The sequence below is a fragment of the Sander lucioperca genome, chromosome 21 (assembly GCF_008315115.2).
Source record: "Sander lucioperca isolate FBNREF2018 chromosome 21, SLUC_FBN_1.2, whole genome shotgun sequence".
Lineage (NCBI taxonomy): Eukaryota > Metazoa > Chordata > Actinopteri > Perciformes > Percidae > Sander > Sander lucioperca.
Window position 1 is genome coordinate 10398380 of NC_050193.1, and position 24251 is coordinate 10422630.

Consider the following 24251-nt stretch of genomic DNA (forward strand, 5'->3'; position numbering starts at 1 on the left):
TGTGTGGACTAGCCAGACCATCCTCCGCAGCACTGTGGAGGAGGGTCTGGCAAAGCGAGACTACTGTAATAAATACGTGGAATATATACGAATTACAGTGCATTACTTTTTGTAGCTATATGTTTTAAATGGATAATGAGAACAGCCTGGCCAGATGGACTCAAACACAACTCCACATGAATGACAATGTTGCTGTGTAACTGCTGGATGTTTAAATAAGCAACTGTTTGCCAACAAGTTCACCATATCAACTTAAAGATATGCCAATACTATGCTCACAACTTGTTTCTGCTGTCCCCAAGTGGCCAGAAAAAAATCTGTTGTTACAGGTTTAAGTCAACTTCAACACACCTGACAATCTTTGTTATTACTACTCACATGCAACTTGGCCACAGTTTACAAGCTATTTTGTCATCACCTTGACATAAAACCCATCACTGTTTTCACTCTGCTCTCTTTCATCTGCTCTTGGTGGCCACTCTGCAACAAGAAGCCAGAATGTGTAAAAGGCCTCTCGCACCCTCACACTTCCACCCATGCAACTGCAAATCTTAGTCTTTTACGTATGCGTTCACCTTTGCCTCCTCCTCAGCTTCTTTCCACGCTCTCCACATTATTACAACTTCTTTTTCATCTTCTACTTCCAACCGCCTCTCCCTCCACCTCTTGCTTTTCTTGTGTCCAGACGTAGGGCTCTCATCCCAGCGATGGCTTCTCAACTCTCCAGATGGCACAGTCATTTCCACAGACACTAAATCTCAAAGGGAGGGGGGTGGGGGGCATCCAACATGGCGGCAAGTGATCCAACGCTGAAACACACTCACACAGGTTCTGTGACATTTGGGTAGGAATTGTTCATAATTAATAATAACTGAAATGTAATTAATTAAAACATGATTTTTCTGTATTATTCTATTATATTCTATTTTGATATGATTCAGCCTTTGTTCATGTGTCATACTTTTTTGATGTCAAAAGCTGATTTGATCAAAACAGAACTCGCAATTTTGACACGTGGATCTGCAAGTGTTTGTGTCTGTCTAACCTAAAACACTTATTTTAATATGCTGCTAATCATCTGACTTGTATTTGGTTGGTGCAAATGATGTTCTTCATACATTATTAATAATTTTGTGTTTGAGTCCAGTCTGCAGTAGCAGGGGACACATCCTTACCTAAATGGATGGAATGGAAAGAAATGATGGTGAATGGGGTTGATACAGTATATGGCGTTAAACACTATAATATCTAAAATTAAATATACAGTATGATAAATAGATTTATCTCACTGGAATAGTTAACACCTTAGTCCAGATTTTACATTTTTCTTTTTTCTTTATTTGACACAATACATGTATGAGTCATGCATAAAAATCACAACCAACATACAATGGAAGTAAGTGGGAATAAAAAAGAAAAGATGCACAGCGTGAGGGCGAAAAGGGAGAGGTAGTGGCGTCCAGTGGGTAATTATATTGGGTATATAGGACATAACTCAGCATGTCCATATGACAGGATTTATCACTGTTGCAGATTCTCCACAGTCGACCACGTCACAGCCAATGAGAGAACCACGCCCTCTCTAAAATGTATATTAAATAAACTAACCAACGTACTGTAGGTTTTTTTTTTATTATACTGTGGTGAGTCACATCTTATAGAGTCCCTATGGTGACTCAAAGTAAAGTAGGTTAAGGTGAATGTACACCAATTCCAAGAAAATGGCAGTAAATGTGAGGCTGCTGAACAAAAAGGCACTATGTACGATCTTGGTTTTTAAGTGATTCATTCATCTGTAATTCTGTAATCTGTGTCCTACATCCCCAACCACAGAGAACCACTCATCACAATCCCTTTAACAATAAAAAGGTACACCAGCCACCAACCTGGGAGCAGCAGGGGCTCTGTTCTCCACCCACAGAGAGATCATTTAGTAATAAATTAAAAAAGCCATTATGCATCCATCCCTGAAGAAAAGAGAAACCTGTACATCAAGGCCTCCGGGGACTATCCCACGATATGGTTCTCAAAAAAGCAATGCATTCCTTATGCACACTCTACAAGAAAAACATCCAAGATCCTGTCTTAATCCAAGAACATGCATCTGTCAGCCCACTTCCATGATGCATTCATGGTCAAGCTCCCCTTTCAGATAGTTCAGCCTCTGTACACATGAGAAATTGAAAATATATGTATCGCCATTTAGAAAAAAAAAAGAACATGAATTGTAACCTCTAGGCAATGTAATCACTTTTATACATTTGTAAAAACACACAGATATACATTACATACGGTTAGCATGAGCACAACACAACATATCCAGTCATATTCCCATGTAAAAGACATATGTGTCCATGGGGTAGAGACTGTACTGGCAGAGAGTTAATTAAAGCCTTTAATGTCTGGTAGTTTATACTTTAAGCTCAACTGCAGCAATCGTGTCACATACAAAGTGTGTGGAAATAAAGTTTCTATGCATTTATTTATGTGAACATAATGCAAATGGGAGAGAACATTCATAATATAACATATCTAACTTTGATTAGGCATGATACATAATGAAGGTAATTTCCATAATCTTAATTTTCTCCATCCAATATTTTATTATTTGACATGTTTTGTTTCCATTTTGTGTACAAGTGCCTTACTGGTAATCAAACCCTTATGTGACCTTAGTTATCACCATTATAACTTCATCTTGTTTCCCTCACTCCTCACCTTTGCTATTCCCACCTTTGGCTGCCACAGTATCAGATGTCTTGGGGGAAATGTTATACTAGCAAAGATTGTGGCAACAGGGTGTTGATTTCAGGACACGTGTGGCAACTTGACTCCATGTAAAAGCATTAAGTGGAAATCTACTATAGCCTTTTAACTCGTCAAATCAAAGGAAGAAAGTTCAGAGTTCTTTAAATAAGCATAATCAGAAAACATTTCAGTATGATTGTTGTCCAGCTGCCACACCTGTTAACGATTTGGCCACTAATTGCTCTGTGAGCAGCTGTTGCTAATGAGCATCGTTAAGTAAGAACTGGATATATAGGAGACAGAGATTTCTCAGTAAGGAAACAAGATACCCTCAGGTCTAGTTAGGCACATTGAGCTGCTTGTCTCAGACAATAGCTTCTGAGAAGTATAGGGTGCTGCTTTTCAGTAAATAGCCATGGCTGTTGGACGACTTTTTTGGTATTTCTTATTGATATTGAAAAATTCTTTACATTTTATTTGTTTCAATTAGCTTTAGCATTGCACATTTTAATCAAATGTTTGTTCTTTACTGGCCTCCTTTTGCAGGGTTTCTTGCATTTCTTTTTTGCTGTTTGATGACAGTGCTGGATTACCGTCTATGAAAGGTAATGATTTTCTTAATTACCGCATTAGGCCTCAGGAGTATCTTTATTGTTTACCCAGTTGTCCATTTTACAGGCTATGGTTATCCATATAAAGCTGACTTGCGTAACATGGGTGATGCTAAAGAAGATGAAGTAGAGACTGGGCAGGCTTCAGATGACCAACCGACTGGCCCTGTTTACACAAGCTACAACAAACTTTCAGTTGCACAATGGCCAGGTTTGTTTCCATCTCGCCAAAACCTGCCCAACAGACCAAGTGCTTCTGCAGCAGACAAACTAGTTAATGGTGGGTCCAGCCACTTCGTGTTTGAAAACCTTAAATCACGCTTGTTCCCTTTAAGCCCCAACCAGGCGAGTAATCCAGCCAAGCCTTGGCCAGGCCCTGCTTCTACAAACCGTATGCCTCCCTCTACAGCTGGTGGCTCTTCTCTTTATGTTAGTCAAACTGCCAACTACGAGCCCACCCTGTCCGCCTCTCAGGCCGCAAAGTTTCCCAGCTTTGACTCTTGGAAGCCTCAGCCGGATGGCAGTGATTATGGTGTGGTTGACGACTCTGGTTTTGGTTCCCCAAACTTTAACTCTGGCTCCAGTAGAGGTGGTGTGAGTAACATTCCTCATCTTGTATATGAGGAAGTCTTTCAATATCCATCGGAGTATACTGGGCCTTCCAATACTGCAGGAGGGTATAGCCAAGCTAATTACATGAGCAAGGGGTTTTCAACTGGAAATGCTGCCTCACTAGGCGGACCCTCATTCCCCTGGAATCCAACTAATGTAGGTGCCCAAATGGGCTTGAAGGGTTTTTGGCTTCCACAAAAACCAGTTGTCGGCACTCAAAACGCTGTGGTTAACCGCAGAGTGAGTCAAACGATCCTACCGCCTTCAAGCTATAGGAAGTCCAGTAATGGCTACCAGACAGCCAGGTACATGCCAGCATTTCCCAATCCAATGCCTGTAAGCTCAAAGGGTGTCCAGGGTCAACCAGCTGCCCCAAAAGATGTATAACCCTCAAAGGTATGTCCACAACTTCAAACTTAATTCTCTAAATGCTTGCTTGAAACCATGCCTAATCAGATTTGTCTTCCAGGGTCAAATGGTTACCAACACTGTGTCCTAAGTTGCAGGTGAATGTTTTAATTGTTTTCAAAAGTAACCAGCAATGTGTCCAGCAAATATTAAACTCTGCTTTCTTGCTTGCAGAATGATGTGCCCTCGAAGAAAAATAAAACTTTAAAATGAATTGTCGTGTAGGCCGTTTTATTCTTCCGTATGACTAGATATGCTGCCTCCATACAGTATTTGCTCATGGAACACCTAAATGTACTAGCAAATGCTGAACTTGGTATTTAGCCAGTAACTTAAAAAAAAAAACAACTAAAGGAACAAGCACGTTCAGTTTGAAGCATAGCTTTAATCTTACAGGTAATGTGTAGCTGAGCTTGGGTCAACAGACCAATTTAGATGTCTGACTGCACTGGTATCTTCATGCCTTTTACTCTATCACTGATAAATGCACCAATATAAACATGAAAGTGGATTACCTTGGCATTGAAATCCTTGTTTCCCAAATCCCCTGCAACAAAAAACAAGTGTTACACGATTTTATGCCACAGCAGTAAGGTAGGCATCTATAGAAAATAGTTAGCCTATTAAGTCTTGAAGCTTAAACATCTGTCTCGGTTGAAATATGCAAGTCTTGCGCGCACAAAACGTGCTTGTTAAATGGAAACCACATAATTAAAGGGAAGTATCGGCAATCACATTTAAGGCTATAATGTAAATAGAAACTTAATGCAGCACAACACAAAGTTGCAGCTTATCACATCCATGAACGAAATCTGCCATCACAGTGACAGAGGCTGTAGACAGGTGTGCATTAGGGGTGCTTACCATATGAAGTCTGTACAATGGCTGCAGAACGTCGGCTGCTTGAAAAATCTTGCAGTGAATTTGTGGTTTTTCACTTCATGCACATTTCTCTGCCGCAAAGCACCTTTGCGGGCGAATCGGTTCCCAACCCCAGCTGAGTCATTATAATGTAGAAGATGGTCAGCCATAATGGGGGCAAACAAAACTATACAGCCACAACTTCGTGTTGTCCCGACCGAATTCTGTGAGGTCCTTGGCTTGTCACAGCTCTTGACAAGAGGCGCTGTACTGCTGCTGAAGGAGCTTCTGACAGACTGCACTGTACTGTACTGCACGCCTCCCCTCTGCCTGGACTAAAGCCGAGCGCTTCTTTTTCGTTCAAAGTGACGTCGGTGAAGTCTGCCTTCACGTGCTGTGGAATATTTCCTTCTTATATACGGTCTATGAATATTTCACTTCATTTTCAGCGCACAATTCACACGACAGAGTTTATACATGTGAGGGTATCTACATGAATAAAGCACATCCACTGTTCTTTGTGTGTAGGTCTACTAAATTAGGCTGCTTTGTAATGTATGTACAAATATAGGCTATAGCCTATATAGGGGGAACGTGTGTGTGTTTTCCTTAATGAATGAACCAAGGCACCATATCCCCCTATCCGTTGCTGACCATCCCACAAACTAAAAGTCTTGTGCGCCATCGTGTGGATTAACATTGTAGGTATTTTAGTCTCGCATAGCCTTAGGGGGTTAGTGTAAAATCATGCCAGTTATCAGAGAGACAACGGAGAGGCAACTATCTCAAATATTCAACCTTATGTGTCTAACGTTACAGAATATGTTGCTCGGGCTGATTTTGATTCTATTTTTAGTTTAAACATGGTGAATTAAAAAGCTAAATGATATTAGTGAGTTAAAACATAGTGTATGCTAAAGTCTAATTAAATACATTGCCTTAAAACAAACTGAGAAACAAAGATATAACGTTAACTTAACATTTTTAACGGCAAACAAAATATAGCTCCAAAATAGATATACATGGGTAAAAAAAAAAAGTAAGTGCAATTTCTATGGCAACGGGGAGACGCTGCGTCTCCACGGAAACCGGATGTGGCGTGAGTGAGGACGCTGGCGTTTGAACAGTTTTAGCGGCCAAATCAGTGCCTAAAGTAAGTCTCCTTTTAACGTTACACTTTCATGATTAATGTGACATTTTTGGCGTTTCGTTTGTCTGTTCTGGAAGTCTGTTTAAAAAAATAAAAAATAAAACCAAGCGAGCGTTTTACAGGTCTGCTTTAGCTCGTCTGCTAATGTTTCTAACGTACAATTGCTCTCAGTCCCCCAATTTAACAAGTTAACTAGCTAACGTTAGTTAGCTAATGTTTGTGAACACTGTAACGTTAGTTATTCGGTGGTTGTCATGTCATGTTATGTTAAGATAACATTAGCTACGTGACACGATGTTACCCTACCTGTTCCTTGTACATTTTCTTTCACTGTCTCTGCTTATAACTAGCTAGCTAGCTAGATCTACGCTCTCAGGTCAGCTACAAGCAAGCACTTCTTGTAGCTAGCTAGCTAACACAGGCGACGCTAGTAACTCACTTCTTATTAACAGTTGTATCCATTTATTCACCTCCAGTCCTTGGACACCATGAGCAAGCACGAGGACTCATGGGATAGTCTGGACACTGAGTTTGACCATTTTCTACTGGATATGAAGCCATATGTGCTTAAACACCCCAACAATACAGGTGAGATATACATTTCATCTCTCTTCGCTTGCTGTGTGTCTCATCTTTCTGGACACAGTTAGCACAAACCTGGACTCCTCACACGAACACGGATTTTATTTCCTCTGCTTTTAATAAAGGCGATTCATACACCCTCTGCAACAGCCGTTTAGGATTACAGGTCAACCCAACACTGATGAAATAATAATAATAATAATAATAATAATAATAATAATAATAATAATACATTTTATTTAAAGGCGCCTTTCTCGGCACTCAAGGACACCGTACAGGGATACATAAGACATTTAAAAGCATGATGAATGGATAAAGGACTTTCTACAGTACCAGCCTCAGCATGTAGTAGTCAATGCGTGTAAATCCAAAAACATGATTTTTAACACTGGACTCCCCTAAGGCTGCGTATTACCCCCCATTTTATTTACCATTTACACAACAATATAGCCAGCAATAGCATGTCACACTTTTTAAATATGCAGACAACATGGCCATGGTTGCCCACATCAAGAACAAGGGCTCCCTATAGCTGCATACCACCAGCAGGTAAACAACCTCATGTCCTGGATGGAAGAGAGCTCCTTGGAGCTCCATATCTCCACGACTAAAGGGATGTACTTTGGGGGGAGACACACTTTTGACCGCCACCACCCTCTCTTTGAACCCCTGAGGGTGAATGGGCAGACAGTGGAGCAGGTGGAAGCCTTTATGTACCTGGGCACGGAGATTGACAGCCTTCTGTCTTTCTCCCAACACATTGATTCACTGTACAAGAAGGCACAACAACACCTGTTCCTGCTGAGGAAACTCATAGGCTTTGATGTGAGGAAGGACATTTAACAGCTGTGTACAAATCACTCGTTGAATCAATACTCACTTTCAACATCTCATCCTGGTTCAATTTCATCTCTGTTAAGAATACAGCTAAGCTTTCCTGGATCATTAATCATTGGAAATAAGTAAAATAACTGGCCAAACCCAAACTCCATCATCAGTACTTCACACCCAAGCAGTTGAAAGGAAAGTCAATCACATAACAAAAGATCCCACTCACCCCCTTCATAAATAATTCCAGTTTCTACCATCAGGCAGCTGCTAAAGTCCCTCTAGCCAAGAAAAACCCACACCCAGATGAACACTATGCCACTTTGCACACATATAATGTAATTTTAAAAGCTATTGTATGTTTACTGTTTGTCTTTGCACTGTCTGTTGAGGCCATGTCTAAGACCATTTTCTGTCATGACAGACAATAACGTTTTCTGAATCTGAATCTTCACTAAATATTAGTTTAAAACATTATTAATATTGTTTTTTAAACATAGCCTAGTTTAAACATTGATGTGGCTAACTTAATTGCTGGCTCTTCTTTTCTTACACCATTCTAAGCAAATTCATTTAATCAGAATTAGAATCAGAATCAATTTTATTACCAATGTAAATTTTTCACTTGCAAGGAATTTGCCTTGGTGTATTTGGTGCATACATATTAAAAAGGGAATAAACAAAGCAAAGTACTGTTACAGTCAAGGACATTAATACAGAATATATATATTACAAAAATGTATAAAAAGAAACTAACAAAATAACAAATATGTACAATATACGTATTTAAGAAAGGGAAAGAAGGAAGTGTTTAAGGTTTAGTCCAGGGTGTGCAAAAATATTGATGAAAGACAGACAACTCCCAGAAACTGACAAGATAATACATACATTTATTTAATTACCTATAATATCATTTCCTCTCTTCTTCTCTCTTCCATGGACCTCAGAACGCCAGCGATGTGCCATATGGATAAAGAAGCTGTGTGACCCGGCCACATGTGGTTCAGGTCTGATAGGTCGCAAGAACCGCAACATGCACGCCCGTTTGCTCCTTCACATGCTCAAAAGAGGGATCCTGGAGAGGCCTTTCAACAGCAAACCGGAGCCTGGCAGTCTCAAGACACTCCCTACCTACATGGTAAGAATGACTGCTTCATGGAATCATAACTATTGCCATTTAATAGAAAATAGCTTACCACCTTTATTTGTAGTGTAATGAACTTCGAAAATGCTGTTATAGTCAATTTTAAATGAAGAGACATTTTTTAGAGGCAATACTGATTACCTAATTAACCCAATCTGCATATCTTGTCTTTGAATTTTTATTTTTAGTCAATCTACTTTGATGAGCCACTGACTGTTCAATCTGTGGAGCACAGCAATGCAGGTCTTCCTGACTGGGTGACAGGAGAGCTAGGTGGCTATACTGGTGACAGTTTGACTGCCAGTCTGCTTAAGGACAGAGTCCGTTCCACACCTATCGCAGCTCATCACAGGTACTATTCCACTATACATTACCTCAGTGATATAAAGTCCTATGTATCTTTAAAAAACTACCTAAATAAAACTTATCAATGGCAAATTAAATATCTGGCTTTTTTTCAAACCTACATACATAAACATGGTAACATGTTAATGATATCATCTTTATATATTTGATCATTAATGTGTACTGGTGCATAGTAATGCATTTTTAGTATGGACAAAAAACTGACCAGGAGTTAAGACATGATTGCTGGATGTGTACATCAGCGTGCTGATTGGAAATCACCAATCTGGCACTACATTATTATACATGGCATTATTATTTTTCATACTGTTTTCATGTTATTTGTTTTACTTTTACCTTGATCAGCTTTTCTTGTCGTATGCCTAATGTAATGGAGCTTACTTTTCTCCATCCTGGCCACAGTCCATTGCTTTGAACATTCAGAATTGGAGTTTTGAGATATGGACTTCTTAAAATAGTTTTTTGGTGAACTGGTGTTGCTACCATGAATAAAACATGATACAGATGTTTAAAAGTCAACTAGATCGGCCATATATATAGACAGACAGAAACAGAAACTTTTATCTGGAGATTATTCTATATAATTCAGTGCAATCCTTAGTTATGGATGGAACTACACTGCAGACTAGAGTCCCATTTAACAGTGAGAAGCAGGGTGACGACTGTGAATTGGTCCAAGGGATACTATATTATCTCTCAGTTATCAGTATATGGGCAATATAACTTTCCTAAGTGGAAGCATAACATACTCTCAAGAAGAAAAAAAGTCTGGAGTGCTCGGAAGTTCAAAACAAATCGGAAGCTGAAGAAGGCCATTTTGTACCGATAATCCATTTAAATAAAAGCTTTTTCATTTTTTCACAAGAAGAGGGCCTTGGACCCTTTTTCTCTTTTGAAATAGCATACTCTCATTTAATTATTGAAGAGTTAACAGTTGCTTGTTACTGTATAATGAGGTTTTGGCTCTCCTCTCTTTTAAAATGCTTCATATTTTACAGACAAAAGTAAAATATGGGCATTCTAGTATGGTCTTCTATGTTACTGCACAAATAGATTTATTGAAAAGACAAGACAACATTGAACTTGTCTATGAAGCTGGATACACACAGCTTTCGAGACTGATCGCCCATAGCATTTGCTTAGCAGCACTATCTGAAAAGCCAAAGACATTGCCAAGTTCTTGCATCAGTCTTCTTGAGCTGTCCGTTCTGACTTTTCAAAGAGATGCACTTCAAAACAGCATGAGAGGATGAGGTACCTCTTGTATTTTCTATCCATCTTCTATTATTCTCCTCTTTACACTTTCCCAACCTGAGGTCTAACCCCCGCAGAGGAGAGAGGAAAGCAGAGAATAAGGCTAGTAGCTCATTAGCTTGTTTCTTTAATAGTTTGATTTCTATTCTTGTATGAGCATCGGCTAAATGCCTAATACCTAAATATATGTATTTTTGGATCTAGGAATGGGCTGCTTGATTAAAATTGCGTGACTGAAAGCTCATGTGCCACTCAGGTGCACATGCATACACATAAATACACGCACGTGTTTCAGCATGCCTCCCTAAAGCATCCTAGTTTGTTCAGGGATATTTCCTCTGACTACAGGCAGTTCAGGCGCTTGGCAAAGTGATGTTAGTAATGGCTCAGCGTTTTTCATTCTAATTACTGTAACAAGGAAAGGAAAATCAGAGCCCAGTGGCTTGATAAGCTCATTAGCATAATAAAAAGCACTCTAAGTCTAGTAAAGAGAGCTTAATATCCACCAGGGCACTATGTAAGAAAGAGTACAGGCCCACTGCTGCCATATGTAATTCAGATTTTACTCTTGGGCAGGGGGGTTGTAGAATATTTGATTCTTAGAAAGTCATCATTAGGTCTAGTCTTTAAATATTTGTCACACTTTAACTTGCATTACCTTGCCCATGTACCACTAGCAGAACATATTTTAATTCTGTTCTGAGTTTGTACCTTAACACACTGGAAAACGACAAAATGAAGTACATTTAAAATGCCAGCATACTTAAATCACTTAACTCCTTGAGAGTGGAATTCACGTTTTCATAAATATGTTTGAATCAATTAATTAAAAAAAATGTTTTTTTATTTGCCTTATAGACTTTATTTTATATGACCTTATGTCCAGTAGTGAGGTATTTTTTTGACCTGTTTGTATGACTAAAAGGCTGCATCTGTTTGCATTATACAGTAGATGCTATAGCTTACATTACAAGTGATTTGAAACAGTGTGGCTCCGTTCAGTAGCCCTTTCTCCCCGCTGCTATAGAAGGTGTGGATAGAGAGGGTTTTGTGGGGTGCAGACTGCTGAGTACCATAGTGTCTGATTGGGATAAGACCATGAAAGACGCTCAGATCACAGGCTAACTTCCTGATGGAGAAAATTAGCCCGGCCAAGAGTCCTTTTATGTGTCTCTCTCATTTAGATAAGATTAAATGGAGAAACTCGTCTGATTCCCTGTGATGTGGCAACGTTTGATCTCTGTCTCACTCACCATTAGTCAGGTGATGGGTAGGGCTTCTTTTAGCTTGTGAAACAGTCCAATTCAAGTTTCAAGATCTAAAGGCGAAGGTGGGATGATTTTCTGATGTTTTGAGAGGTGTTACTTCTGTTTTACACAGAAGTGGATGTGCTGTAATGCATGTGTTTAACAGATACGTCATCTAACCTTAAGTCCAAAATGCCCTCTGCGAATTCCACCATGCATTCCACTGTTGCTGTGCTATTCCTAATTTAGCCACAAGATAGAGCCACTGCTTTGTATATAGCACTAATTCAGGCAAAGGAATGTTGTCTGTCTGTCTATCTTCTTATGTCACCTTGTGTTCAAAGGAGGCAAATCATGATAAAGACATAAGGGATAAAATGGTCAGTGTGGGCTGGTTTTGAAATGCTAATTTGATAATCTGCATCACTGGTGTCAGGTTTACTGATACTGTTTACCAGCATCTCTTTTACGCATTTCTTTCTAATTTGTCTTTCCCTGTTTTCCTCTTGTCCTCTGACTTCTGTCTTCCATGTGTTTGATTTTCATCCACATATGAAAACTTTAAAACCCCCTTTCCCCCCTCCCTCCTCTACTTTTTTTTTTCAGGGTAATTGCGACAATAACACTGTCCTTGCAGTTGCAGAAGTCAGCCATTGATGCTGGTATATAGTGTATCCACTGATCTTGCCTCCAGGTGGTTTTGGGTTATGTCTGCGGGAGTGCAGGGGCAGAGGGATGTTTGTGTCCCAAGGTCAGACTGCCTTCCTGAGTGTGCCCGAGGCTGAGACCTGGGCCCACTGGCTCTGCACCTGGAGGTCAGGCTGGGGTATAGATGTCAGGCTGCTTTAATCAGCCAAGCTACAGCTTCTGAGGCTCTACATGGTGTTCTCATTTTCTTGTGTGTGTGTGTGTGGCTCTGGCCTGACTTGCCACTGCTTTGATCTCTGGGCCTCAGACTCCAGACACATCTGATTCAATTATCCTCATCCACCTGTTGACTTAGAGGCCCAAGATTGCAAAGCTTGGCCCCCTTATCCAAGTTTCATGGCTGCATGTGTTTGTGCATGAGCATGCAGGTGCGTGTGTATCTGTGTGCTCTTGTGTGTGTTTGGGTGTGTGTGCACATACACACGCACAGACAAACCAGTATGTGAGAGAGAAGGAGTGAGTAAGTACATGAAAGCTGAAGTCTGTAGGTTTTTTTTTTTTTTTTTTTTAAATATTTTGATCATAATTAATTCTGAAATAGTAACACAATATTATAATAATGCCTAATGACAGTATCATTGCAAAAGTATTGCATTTATATTTTTCTGTGATAGTTTTCTTTTTTGACTTTATTTATTTAAGGACATCTGATCCTCATAGGTACTGTTTGTATACCTCAGTTATTCCTGCCCTCCCATTGCAACTGATGTGCTTCAGCACTTTGATGGTGCTCAGGTTAATTTATGCATTTATAACACATTATTTACATGGCATGTCCCTGTCAGACTTCCTGGTGTGTAAATGAGCATCATGACATCAAATGTACAGTAGCACAATGTAATTATTACATATGAATATGCACAGCTCCAAAACTATCTGCAGCTTTTAGAGTGGATATTGTAATTATTCAGGCCACTGCATACTCTTAAATAAGTTAATCATGAAAAACCAACCAACAAACTAGGTTCAGTAACTTCGCTTAGGTGACCCCTTGAGCCTCTAAAACTGGTGCTTTTGAAGAGAAAGTATTTAGGATCTGACCTGTAATCATAATTTATGTCCTCATAACTATCTAGTCTACTGTATCTCCAGTATCTTATCTACCAGATTCCTGTTTAGCAAAATCACATTGACATGGTCACTTACAGTAAATACTTTATTATGTGGCAAAGATAAGGCTTAGTTTAGTTAAGCCAGGCTTTTTTTAATCATTGAGATCAAATTCTCTTTTACAAGAGTGTCCTGAGAACACAATACATGTGTACATCATCATAACACGATTGTCATTTATCAAAATATTATACCAGGCAAACAAAAAAACATATTCACATCACTGTCCATACGGTTAAATAAAGCAGTCTTTAAACAGTACAGTCATTGCAGCCAACAATAGATTATTCCATAAAGAACCAGACATTTCAGGAACATAGCAATAACTTAACAGGCCATCCACTCTTTAGTTAGTGCTGTAAAATAGCTATTAGGTAAAATACTAGTATAAACTGTAATCAATCAATCAATTTGTTTGTCATACTAAAATCATATTAAATATAACATTTACTCAGTCAACAAACAGAGATGTAAGAAGTATTAATATTGCATTGGTGTTGAATGCATGTACTAAGTTAGGGGATTTGAGGTATAAGATACAAATTACAAAGGGGACTCTGATTCCTTCCTGTTCTATATTCAGCAGTCTTTCCAGAAACCTCTCAGGTGCTTTCCTCCTTGAGATAACACTGCCTGTGACAAATGAGGTTCAAAATTCTGAACACCAGGAATGCTAAAAAGAATTACATAGGAGAAAAAGAGCGCCCGTAGGCTTCAAGTTGTGAGTGTGAAACAGTGCCCTCTAGAACACAATTTGATGTCTCTATTAGATGACAGCGATTTTTTTCTTCTTCATTGTTGTCCTACATCTTCCCATCTCCTTTCACATCTTCATTCAATTAGCATTAGTGGGACATTAGTGCCTCATGTGCCTGCGCTTAACGAGATAGTGAGCTCAGTAATGCGTGTGTTATGAATGTGTGTGCGACAGAGAGAGCGTAGTCAGAATGAGAAGTGTGTGCGTTTGTTTGCCAATAAGTATAAGCAGTTTCCCTGTTAAGATCTTTGGATTAACCATGATGGACACGATGAGAGACAATGATTGAGGTGTATGATTATAAAAGGATTGTAAAAGCCATTGACTGGTGCCCTGTGGGCTGTCCATGGAAACAAAGTCATGTATAGCAGAGACGTTTATTGTTCAGATGGGATGAAATGCAGACCACAAACCATGCAACCAATGCCAGATGTTGATCTGTGTAAATAGCAAGGCATGCTGCCTACGCAAGCACATTCATATGCAAACAGAGGGACAAAAGCAGACTCCAGAGACGTGCACAAACACACGCATACCTCGTAGGGTAACCTCTCACACTTTCCTTTTTGTTCCTCGCTCTTCTCTTCCAGGAGAAAGCTGTATGATGAAAAGACCCCATCACGACCTGTGTCCTCAAGTCCACTCAAACAGTCACCCAGACATGATGCCAGGAGGGTTAGTCTGTCACCATATTTTTGTGACTGTCAACCACACCTCTGGACTCCTGAAGTTGGGTTTAATTATATTGTGTTATACTGAGAGGTGTTTCTGTTGTTTTCTCTAACTGTATTGATATAGGTGGGGTGGACAAAATATTGAACATACCTCTTAGTATAACCAAACACAATTTAACAGCACAAGAAACTGTAGCCTTTAAAATGATTCACTTAAAACCAGACATTATAACCTTCATGAAGGTAGGATTTATTGCAGGGATGTTGTGTTAGACTGCACTAGTTTTAGCTGGGTGTACCTAACAAACTGGCAACTGAGTGTATTTGGGTTGAAAGTTGTACGTCCTCATCAACACAACTCAGAACAATTCATTGCCTCACCCATAATGATCACAACTCTTCAAACCAGCGAGAAGAGCACAGCACAAACAGAAATCTGCATTTAAATTAATAAAATCTGTTCTAACTTTGGCAGAAAATTGTGTTCATGTAGGACCGCTCTCATAGTAAGAAGCTGTTTGTGAAATATATTTTCTGGGCCTTTAATGTGTCATCAAACCATCATGAATCTACTGTACACTTTCATGGTGAAAGCCAATGTACAGTTCATTGGCACAACTGTGAGTACATCTGTGGCCAAAACCATTTGAGGCCATTCATACTTATCAGTGTTTAACACAATGTGTTGAATTTCCGATGGAATACAGAGACTGTGACACGCTGCTTTGTACAGCCAGTGACCCGCATACTCAGCATTCCTAGATATTGAAATGAAATGTTTACTTTGTTTGAAGGTGAGGCTCTGGGACCTTAATGCCTTTTTAATCAGAAGGGACATTTAATCCTGAGCTATTCATTCAGCAATTTCTCTGTCTGTGCAGTTCCGCTGAGGTACACCCAAGGTCCACACTCCACCAGATCCTAATCAAATTCAACAAAATCTCTCCCTTTTCCTATCACTCTCTTAACTTTATTAGATATTTCCACCATTTCAACCTTGCTGCCCAACCTCTACATGAGTAAACTGATCTTGTATCAACAGAGCCCCTGCAAGCATTCAAATTATACTGTATAAAACAAATCCGGAGGCCCATTGTAACAAAAGGCTGGGGAAAACAAGGATGACAGGCAGTTTAGCTGCCTATGCTCCTCTTGTGGAATTTTCTGCATGACGAGAAATGGAACTGCCAAACATCTGGAGTGCTCTATGTGAGAGGGCGGAGAGTGAGGGAGCAAAGGGTGGAGAGATGGAGATAACGAGGAAGTAGAGTCATGTGGGAGGAGAACACATCGCTGTACTGTCTGTCTGTATATCTGTAAGCTTTTAAAGAACCCTTTTGTTGTTGCCAAGAGAGGAATTATATTGTGTCAAAATTATAACCTCCATCACTGTCTGATGTTTGCTTCCTCAGGCCAAACTGCCAATCAAATCATTTCAATTCCCTCCTCTAATTTATAACAATTTCCATGTTGTTCCTCCTGTTTTTGCCGTTTACACACTCTTACACTCACCCTCTTTTCTCCTCAGGTGGATGTGGGGCTGAAGGCAGATATGTCTCCCGATGACAGTGACCTGGAGGCTCGTCTCAACAGCTGGAACCTGGGGGTGAGTCCAGGGGCATGCCTTGAGCTTCATGGTTACATGCAGCTGTCATTTTGCTGCAGCTTATTCACAGTGACAGTGAATCGGAAGCTCACGAGTACACCTAAATCAACAGGGCAATGATGCTGAGCCGTATTGCCTACACACTGCTTAAACAAAAGGTTGTAAAAGCCCTTTCACCTATGTCCTCTTGAAACCATTTCCTTAGGCAGCTCATTGCTATTGTAGGACGTGAGGGTGGGATGAGGAGTGGGAGAAGAGTTGTGTAAACTGAGCATTTGAAGATGTGTGTGCCTCTCTTATCTGCTCTGTCTGGAGTGCACCAGGCCAGGGCTTGATAAGCACTCTGCCCTCATGTCTTTTATTCCCTTATTTATTTCCTATCTCCTCACCTGCATGACCTAGAGTCTCTCTTTTTATTTTCTCTCGTCGCCTCAGTCCTCTCTCCCACATTACTCACACAGTGATGTTTTCTACAGAACAGCGCCTCTCTTTCGTTTTTTTTCTTCTCTTTCTCTATCTGTTTCTCTCTGTTCTACAATCTTTTCTCTCTCTGGCACTTTCTCCCTCTGTCTGTGTGTCCATCTACCTTTCTCCACATCTTTCCATGTTGCTCTTCTCTCTTTCAATGCTAGGGTAATCTGAGGTATCTATCAGCAGACGGGCCGTGCACTGCCCCGCTCTGCACTCGTCTGTGTTAAGACGCTGATAAGAGGCATTGCTTGGCAACACTCCCCCAAGCCTGCATCTTTCAAATCAACAGATGTTCCTACACACACACACACACACACACAGAAACCCCCTTCAAATTGAATTTCCCCTCGGGGATTAATAAAGTATGTCTTCTTCTTCTTCTTTACAGAAGTTTTATAGATGCACTGCTTCAAAGCGCCCAGCTCCTACGAAATTCAGCACATCCGAGCGTCATCTATCTAGCTAGAACATCTTTAGCCTTGCTTTAGATGTTCTGAAGCAGTCCATATCCGTTTGTTCATTTCACCTAATGTAATAAAGTCTGTGGAGTCAGCATGATGGCTATATTGGACAGTAGACAGCAGATTGCTTCAGACTCGGATAAGAGTTTCTTTAAGAAACACAAAACCTGAGTCAGCTGAACCACCATCTGTTTCATCTTCAGTTAGTCTGTGGCTTGTTTGCTTGTTAGAGTTGTTATCTAATAGGAGTTGAGTGTTACAGGCACTGACTTAAGTGCAGCATACACTGACCCGTGGTGAAAAGGAAAAAAGGCATGCAAACATGAGAACATTGCATAAAAACTTGGCCAATTTTGTTATATAGAATTCCATGGTAGTCCCTACCACTTGGCGGTCCCGTTGTCTGTGGTTAAATGGGTGTGCTGACGGCTTGCTCAACGCTAGTCCGAAACTAGGAAGCCATCAATCACCGTGTGTTTGTTTGGCTGGATAGCAAGGCCTTGTGATGTGGAGTGTTGTTCCTCTTCTGCGTCGGTCCATCCATCCATGTCAGCTTCCAATGACACAGGACGCTGTGCCAGCTGTGAGGCTGGACAAACATGAGCACACTGAAGCATGTGTGTGGGCACACAGAATAAGAGTGTGTACAGACATACGTGTGCACCAAATCCAAGTTTAGTATCACACTGTGCCAGCATTACACCACAGCATTTAGTCTACACGTCTTCCTTGCCCTGTGGGCCATGCTCAATCAAATCTGATGACTGGCTGTCTGTGGGTATAAAAAGAAATCCCATTCTTTCTTCTTTTCAGCCTAGGCTCTAGTTTAGAAGGATATTGATTGATTCATCATTTGGTAAATATGGATTATTTTTTAAGCCAGTGCCAAATATAAGTAGCAGTTCATCACACATCATGGCACGCACCATTGATGCTGCTCTATGGAGACTATATTGGGTAATCTCGTGCATGTCTCTCTGTGTGTGCATGTATTACAGTTTACAGTAAATGTGATTGTAGTCAAGCTGGATGTCTCCTTTTGTTGAGAGCTTACAGTACGTCAGCTAACAAAATGTCTGACCTGTTTTACCTGCATCACAACTCATCAAGTCAAAAGGCAAAGCTGCTTTCATCTGTTTCCCCCGTCACTGGCTCACCCTGAAGCAACAGATTGTGACTTTATCCTTTACAGTAGTAGCTGTAACTATTTTAGTCCCAAGCTTTGAGGCTCTTTCAGGTTGTGTTCACTCATCTTCCATTCATTCTGGATCGGCTCTGTCGGGGTTGTGCATTAAATCCTTTTTTTTAATTTATTTTACCAATCAGAGATCCACACTACCCTCCTCTTCTTCCTCCTTGTTCTCCTCCTTCATCCCCATGTTGAAGAGATTAGCAACAAACTGTTTACTGGGCGTCATTGCTGTCATCTCCAAAGTCAGCTCCACTGCTTTAAAAGGCAGTGAACTTGCCATTAGTTACCGTAGCAGCCTCTATAGACAGCCTAAGTGCATGATAGAGAAACACTATGAAATGGTATGATGGTGTGAGTTCACAGGAAAAGAATGAGGTCATAAACCAACGTCAAATAGTGGGAAGGAAAATAGCAGGTTGTCAACACAATGGGTTTTTTGCAGTTCATATCACAGTTAGTGAGCTGTATTGTTGTAGTGCTGCAGAGTCATTTGGACTGTGACCCTTGTGCGTTCAAGTAGTTTAGCAGCTCACTCTTTCTTCCATCTCTTGTGTTTCATATTATAATCAAAGGACATGCCCTGTCAGTGTTTGGCAAGGATGTATACACATGTCTCCATGTGATGGTAAATGGACCAGGGATAGCTTACAGATTAGTGGTCCTGAGTGTTGACAAAAGGGCTGTGTTAGGACAGCAAAGAGGGACTGAGAGCGGAAACGGAGCCGGCCACACACACAATGCCTTGAAGTAGCCTGACGCATTCTGTCTTTCTAAACAGACAAGAGTTGACGGAAGAGACTCCAGCCACAGCACAGAGCTTTTGATGTGTTCCCCGCATTGTTTATGACAAACTGAGGGTGGCGGTTAGATTGGTGTAGTGGTAAGGCTTTGTTAGGAGAAGAAGAAATAAAAGAGAGGTTAAAGTTTTTCTATTTACTCTTTCAGATTGAAAACCCCAGGTATTTGCGAGAGAACCCCATTCCCTTGTCTCCGGTAAGTTGTCAAGGGGTCTCTTGTGTTTTTTTTTGTATCGTTCTATAGACAAACGTTCTCTCTTTGAACTCCTCAGTCACCTCATCACCTAATCTCGCTCCTCTTTATCTCTGTAGATTTTCAAGTCAAGCTTTGGGAGGAACAACACCTTGGCCGATGATCAGGGCCCACACCTTCTACAAAGCAAGGAGGTATACCACACCACAGTAAGAGCCCTTAGTATAGTCCATCAGTACCTGAAAGTTGTGATAAATATAAGAATTATTTCAATGCTTCTCTTTGGATATCAAAAGGCAGTACGTGATATTTTAGAAATTGCCCTTTATGTCCATTCCAGTAAGCCTAAACCCTTGCTACAGTGCTCACTATTCAGTATGCTCACAGCATTTGTATAGAAGAAGTGTTGAACACTTACAGAAGTTAAAGCTCCCCTGACTGCTTTATGGCCCCCATAGCCGTGTACATACATCTTCGTGCATAGTTTGTATTGTTGAAATGGCCGAGGCGAGCTTTCCTCTTAGAAGACAAAAATAATGCTGGCTCTCAGTGATGACAGTTTTTTCCTTATGTGGATTTAAGCTGAAAATCCCATTCTGAAGGCATGCTTTGAAGTCCCCTCTGCCCCTCCCCACCGTCGGCCTTTACCCGCACTGTTAAATATAAAACTAAGCATGACTTGGCTGTAATAGCCGTGGCTTTTCATGTCTGCTTGGGGAAAGCGCTCCACTCAGTTAGATGGGCTTCACCAGGAGAGGGCAGAGAATGGAGGGAGAAAGGGCAGATAGAAACAATAATGATATGAGATGTGATGGACAACAATGGTCTTTGGTATTGACCTGTCATAACAAAAAAAATCTGTTTGTAATTCACATGCGTGGATGCACACACTTCCCCATACACATCCGCCCAGTCAGTTGATCTACCATGGGTTGATATTGAATGTAGCAACACCAATCACCAATACAAAGATATTAAAGCGTAGTCCAATGCTTTTTGATCCTCCCTCAGACTGGCTGACTGACTACATTCAGCTCTGTGTGTGGTGGGAATATAAATGTGTCACATCTCAGAAGACCATATTAATCCTCCACACCAACTTTACTTTGATATACACAGAGAAAGCAGTTCATCATTCACACCATAAACTACAGTAATTCAATCCAATTCAAAAGCACTGCAATAAATTGTGTGAAGCTTATAATGTTTGGTTTATTAGAGGGTCAGAGGCTTGTATGTTGTTGTTGTTGTTGTTGTATGGTCATTTTTGTGGCTGTAGTTAATGGTATTTTTTATATTTGAGAATTAAGAATATTTTGTCCCCCTCTTGTATGCAAGTAGTAAGTATAGTGGAAAAAATACCATTCAGATTCAGTTTGTAGGTGGCCTAAGAGCATAAAGTTTTATAAGAGAGGCTGTAGGAAACTGAACAGGCCTGTCATTTCCACTGAGGCCAGAATGCTCTCAATATGGGAACCAGTTCAGGAAAGTCACAGAGAAACACTGGGAGGGACACATTGGGAATGGGAGGAAATGGTACAGAACTAGGGTTTTTTCCCCACGGTGCTTAGGTTTGTGTTGTTTGCATACTGTAGCCAATCTATTATGTTTCTGTTGTTTTCTATCATATAAAGGTATTTTTTTTTAATAGAATGAAAATAAGCTGTAGGGAAAACATGAGGAAATAAAAGAATGTATGAAAAATGCATTCAAAGAGAGACTATTAAAAGATATAGTGTGTGTGTCGTGGCCTTACCTTCTATTCCTCCAAGGCTTATAGAAGTCACTGCCAACAGACTGTTGTGCTTTTTAGCCGTGTTAGTGGCATGGTGCTACTGATGGCCATTATCTCAGCAACTACTGGACTGATTGCCATGAAATTGTGTACAGAAATTCATTGTTCCCAGAGGATGAATCGTATTGACTTTTTTACTCTAACGTCATCAAAGTTTTCACTTAATCCTGCAAAATATCTCAATATCAACTGGACAGATTGGCAAAATAAATTGGTACAGACGTGATTCCCAGACGCTGTATCTTACTGTTTTTGGTAATCCCTTGACTTTTTCCTCTTTTTCCTAGGGTTTATGACATGCTTTTGTCAAGCCCCTTTTTCTTGTAGTTTTTTATTATTTAAGATGCCCCTACTGATCATGTGTCTTGCGCCACCATTAGCAGTTTAAAGAGTGTTAGGTGGATTTAAGGAACTCTGAACCACAAAGGATACAGCTGTAACCACAAACACACACACCTGCACATAATATTTTTCTAGAATCACTCGAGTCACCAATCCCACAATAACCGTATCATCCTAAATAACCACCTAAGCTTTCCTGCAGAACCATTAAAGCCTTGTTCAACCCTGCCATTGGGTGGCTGTCCAGGCCCAGTCTATTAAATCACAGTGACATCACTTCCCAAAAGCCTAGTTGAAAATTTACCCAGGTTTAAAGCGTTATACACGCCACATGTCATTAAGCTGGCGGCAGCTTAACGAACATCTCAGCTTTCTCTCCAAACTCCTCCTCCAGCTAAGCTACCGACTGCTCTTTTCCTATGGAACAATGAGTCAAAGCTGAGAAACTTCACCGCCGTCAGACATTGCTTTGAGTCACTTAGCTTATACAGTGTGTTTGCTTATGGGTGAGTTGTGGAAAATGTCTGGCAAAAGCAACAGAGTCCTGCTAATCCTTCAGCTCACCCTAGAGGTGCTCAGCATTATGAGGGCTGGGTCTTTGTTTGGAAATTCAATTAAATGGTGACCGATGAAGTAGGCTACTGGCTTACAGAAGGAGATTCTGATTGCAGCACCCCATCTTTCTTTTAAAGTTTGCATGTGTGAGTGTGCATGCTGTCTTTAAACTAACCCCTTGGTACCTGACCTGAGGAATTGTTGGGAGTAGGCACAGTGCGTTAGATGAGTGTATTTGTGTCAAGCAGTCACACTCATGGTCACAAGCCCCTGACTGGGGACCAGATCCCATTGATCTCTGTTGCCATAATGATGCAGTCTCTCTAATCTAAGGATCCTCTGGGATGGAGTTTGAGCTCACAGCCTGTGATTTAGAGGGCCATAGCCTTTCTTATCTGAACACAAAGAAGTGCAAGCTTAGTAGTTTGAATGGGACCAGACTGCTTCAGGCTGAGAGACATGAGGGACCAACATGGTTCCATAACGATAAAGTTACTAATAATAATAATAATCTGTTTACTTACTCTGTGTTTGGAACTACCCTTCTCTAAAACTGAGGTTTTCAGTCATGTCAGATATTCAATTGTAGCCAAAGTTTCTGTTTGTTTCCTATCTGGACAGACTTAACTTCTTGTGGAAGTGACATCTACAGTAGCTGCTCCTCAGTAGATAGCAGAACGCTGCATACCGACTATCCTTGAGCATCTGTGTTTACTGAGGATGAAAGACGCACGAGGACATTGTACATCTCAAGCAAGAAGAAGGAGATGCACAAACGCAACCTTGCTTTGTGTAGCCCAAACGGTTAGCAGACGATTTGTGAACACATCCCTCTGAGGAAAAAGGCCTTGACCCCCGCGCCGGATTTGAGAGCAGAAAAAGCAACTGTTTCCGTCTTCTCCTCGAATTCCCTCTCTTATATACCCCCCCACCCCCTTCCCTATTTCCCTCCTACCCTCTCATCCTTTCAAGAGCGAAGTGTCAAAAAAACATGGCATCTTACAGCGCTCGCTACATCTCTGAAGAAGAGAAGAGGGAAAAAAAGCTGTACCACCCAGTCGGGCTGATTGAAGGCATCACAGACGCCTTAGGTGTACGACATTCCTCCTCCTCCTTCCTTCACTGACGACTTTATAAACAAGTTTCAAACGCCCCTGATCTGGTTTGACAAACTTTCTCCAAAGAGCATTTGAAGAGAAGATGAGAAAGTGACACCCCCACATGTGTTTTTTTAGTTTTTTGTTTTTTTGGGGGGCGCCGGCAGAATCAGGTCTCCACTTTCCACTTGCTTTTCAATCACTGCCATCTCTCTTTCTCTCACTTTCTTTTGCTTTTCCCTTTCTACTCTGACAGGTCTCCTGTGGTCCCCTAAATTGCACAAGAAATGGTGGTAAATCACGACAAAAGACAGTACAAAGAGAGAACGCTTAACAGAGCGATGTCAAGGATACAGTGTATACATGCAATAATAAGGAGAGGCATTAAGAAGGCAATTTGATGCGTCTTAGCTGGGCTTTTATTTTGCTCAGAATGATCATCCAAAGTAAAGTGCTGACATCTGGAACAAAATCTAATCTTTGGGATTTATAGATTCCACCATTTTAGCCCCAACGCATGGATACGTATTTGTTCTCTAACATCCAGTGTTCTGTTGATGTCTGTATTGTATTGTATCAATATGTATACTAGAGCTGGGCAATATATCAATATTATATATATTGTGATATGAGACTAGATTTTGAATATTGTAATATGGTATAAGTGTTGTCTTTTCCTGGT

General features: G+C 40.6%; 3 protein-coding genes across 11 annotated transcripts in view; 2 read left to right on the top strand and 1 right to left on the bottom strand.

The window, feature by feature from the left end:
* si:ch73-374l24.1 (protein kinase C alpha type) overlaps positions 1-5566 on the bottom strand; it is a 113276-nt gene extending 107710 nt beyond the window's left edge. The window contains exons 1-2 of one of the 2 annotated variants that reach the window (XM_031312435.2): positions 5244-5566; positions 4895-4926 (exon numbers count right to left, since the gene is read on the bottom strand). In XM_031312435.2, the coding sequence (XP_031168295.1) occupies positions 4895-4926; positions 5244-5410 (199 nt within the window). In that variant the 5' untranslated portion in view covers positions 5411-5566. The remainder of the gene's footprint in view (positions 1-4894; positions 4927-5243) is intronic. The other variant, XM_031312436.2, reaches the window with a different exon arrangement.
* On the top strand, positions 3054-4590 carry LOC116059399. 2 transcript variants are annotated; one of them, XM_031312438.2, is made up of 5 exons: positions 3054-3186; positions 3295-3353; positions 3427-4367; positions 4441-4477; positions 4554-4590. In XM_031312438.2, the coding sequence occupies exons 1-3, from the start codon at positions 3164-3166 to the stop codon at positions 4356-4358; spliced, it is 1014 nt and encodes a 337-aa protein (XP_031168298.1). In that variant the 5' UTR covers positions 3054-3163; the 3' UTR covers positions 4359-4367; positions 4441-4477; positions 4554-4590. The 2 variants fall into 2 exon arrangements, with proteins under 2 accessions (XP_031168298.1, XP_031168299.1); XM_031312439.2 differs by having other exon boundaries at positions 4441-4471; positions 4548-4586.
* A 690-nt stretch (positions 5567-6256) lies between the features above and the next one.
* The window catches only part of cep112 (centrosomal protein 112), a 99431-nt gene continuing 81436 nt past the window's right edge, over positions 6257-24251 (top strand). For 2 of the 7 annotated variants that reach the window (XM_031312892.2, XM_031312891.2), the window contains exons 1-8: positions 6257-6393; positions 6867-6978; positions 8748-8938; positions 9133-9296; positions 14977-15061; positions 16589-16666; positions 19736-19783; positions 19900-19989. In XM_031312892.2, coding sequence (XP_031168752.1) covers positions 6879-6978; positions 8748-8938; positions 9133-9296; positions 14977-15061; positions 16589-16666; positions 19736-19783; positions 19900-19989 — 756 coding nt within the window. In that variant the 5' untranslated portion in view covers positions 6257-6393; positions 6867-6878. The remainder of the gene's footprint in view (positions 6394-6866; positions 6979-8747; positions 8939-9132; positions 9297-14976; positions 15062-16588; positions 16667-19735; positions 19784-19899; positions 19990-24251) is intronic. The other 5 variants (XM_031312894.2, XM_031312893.2, XM_035996973.1 and 2 more) reach the window with 4 other exon arrangements.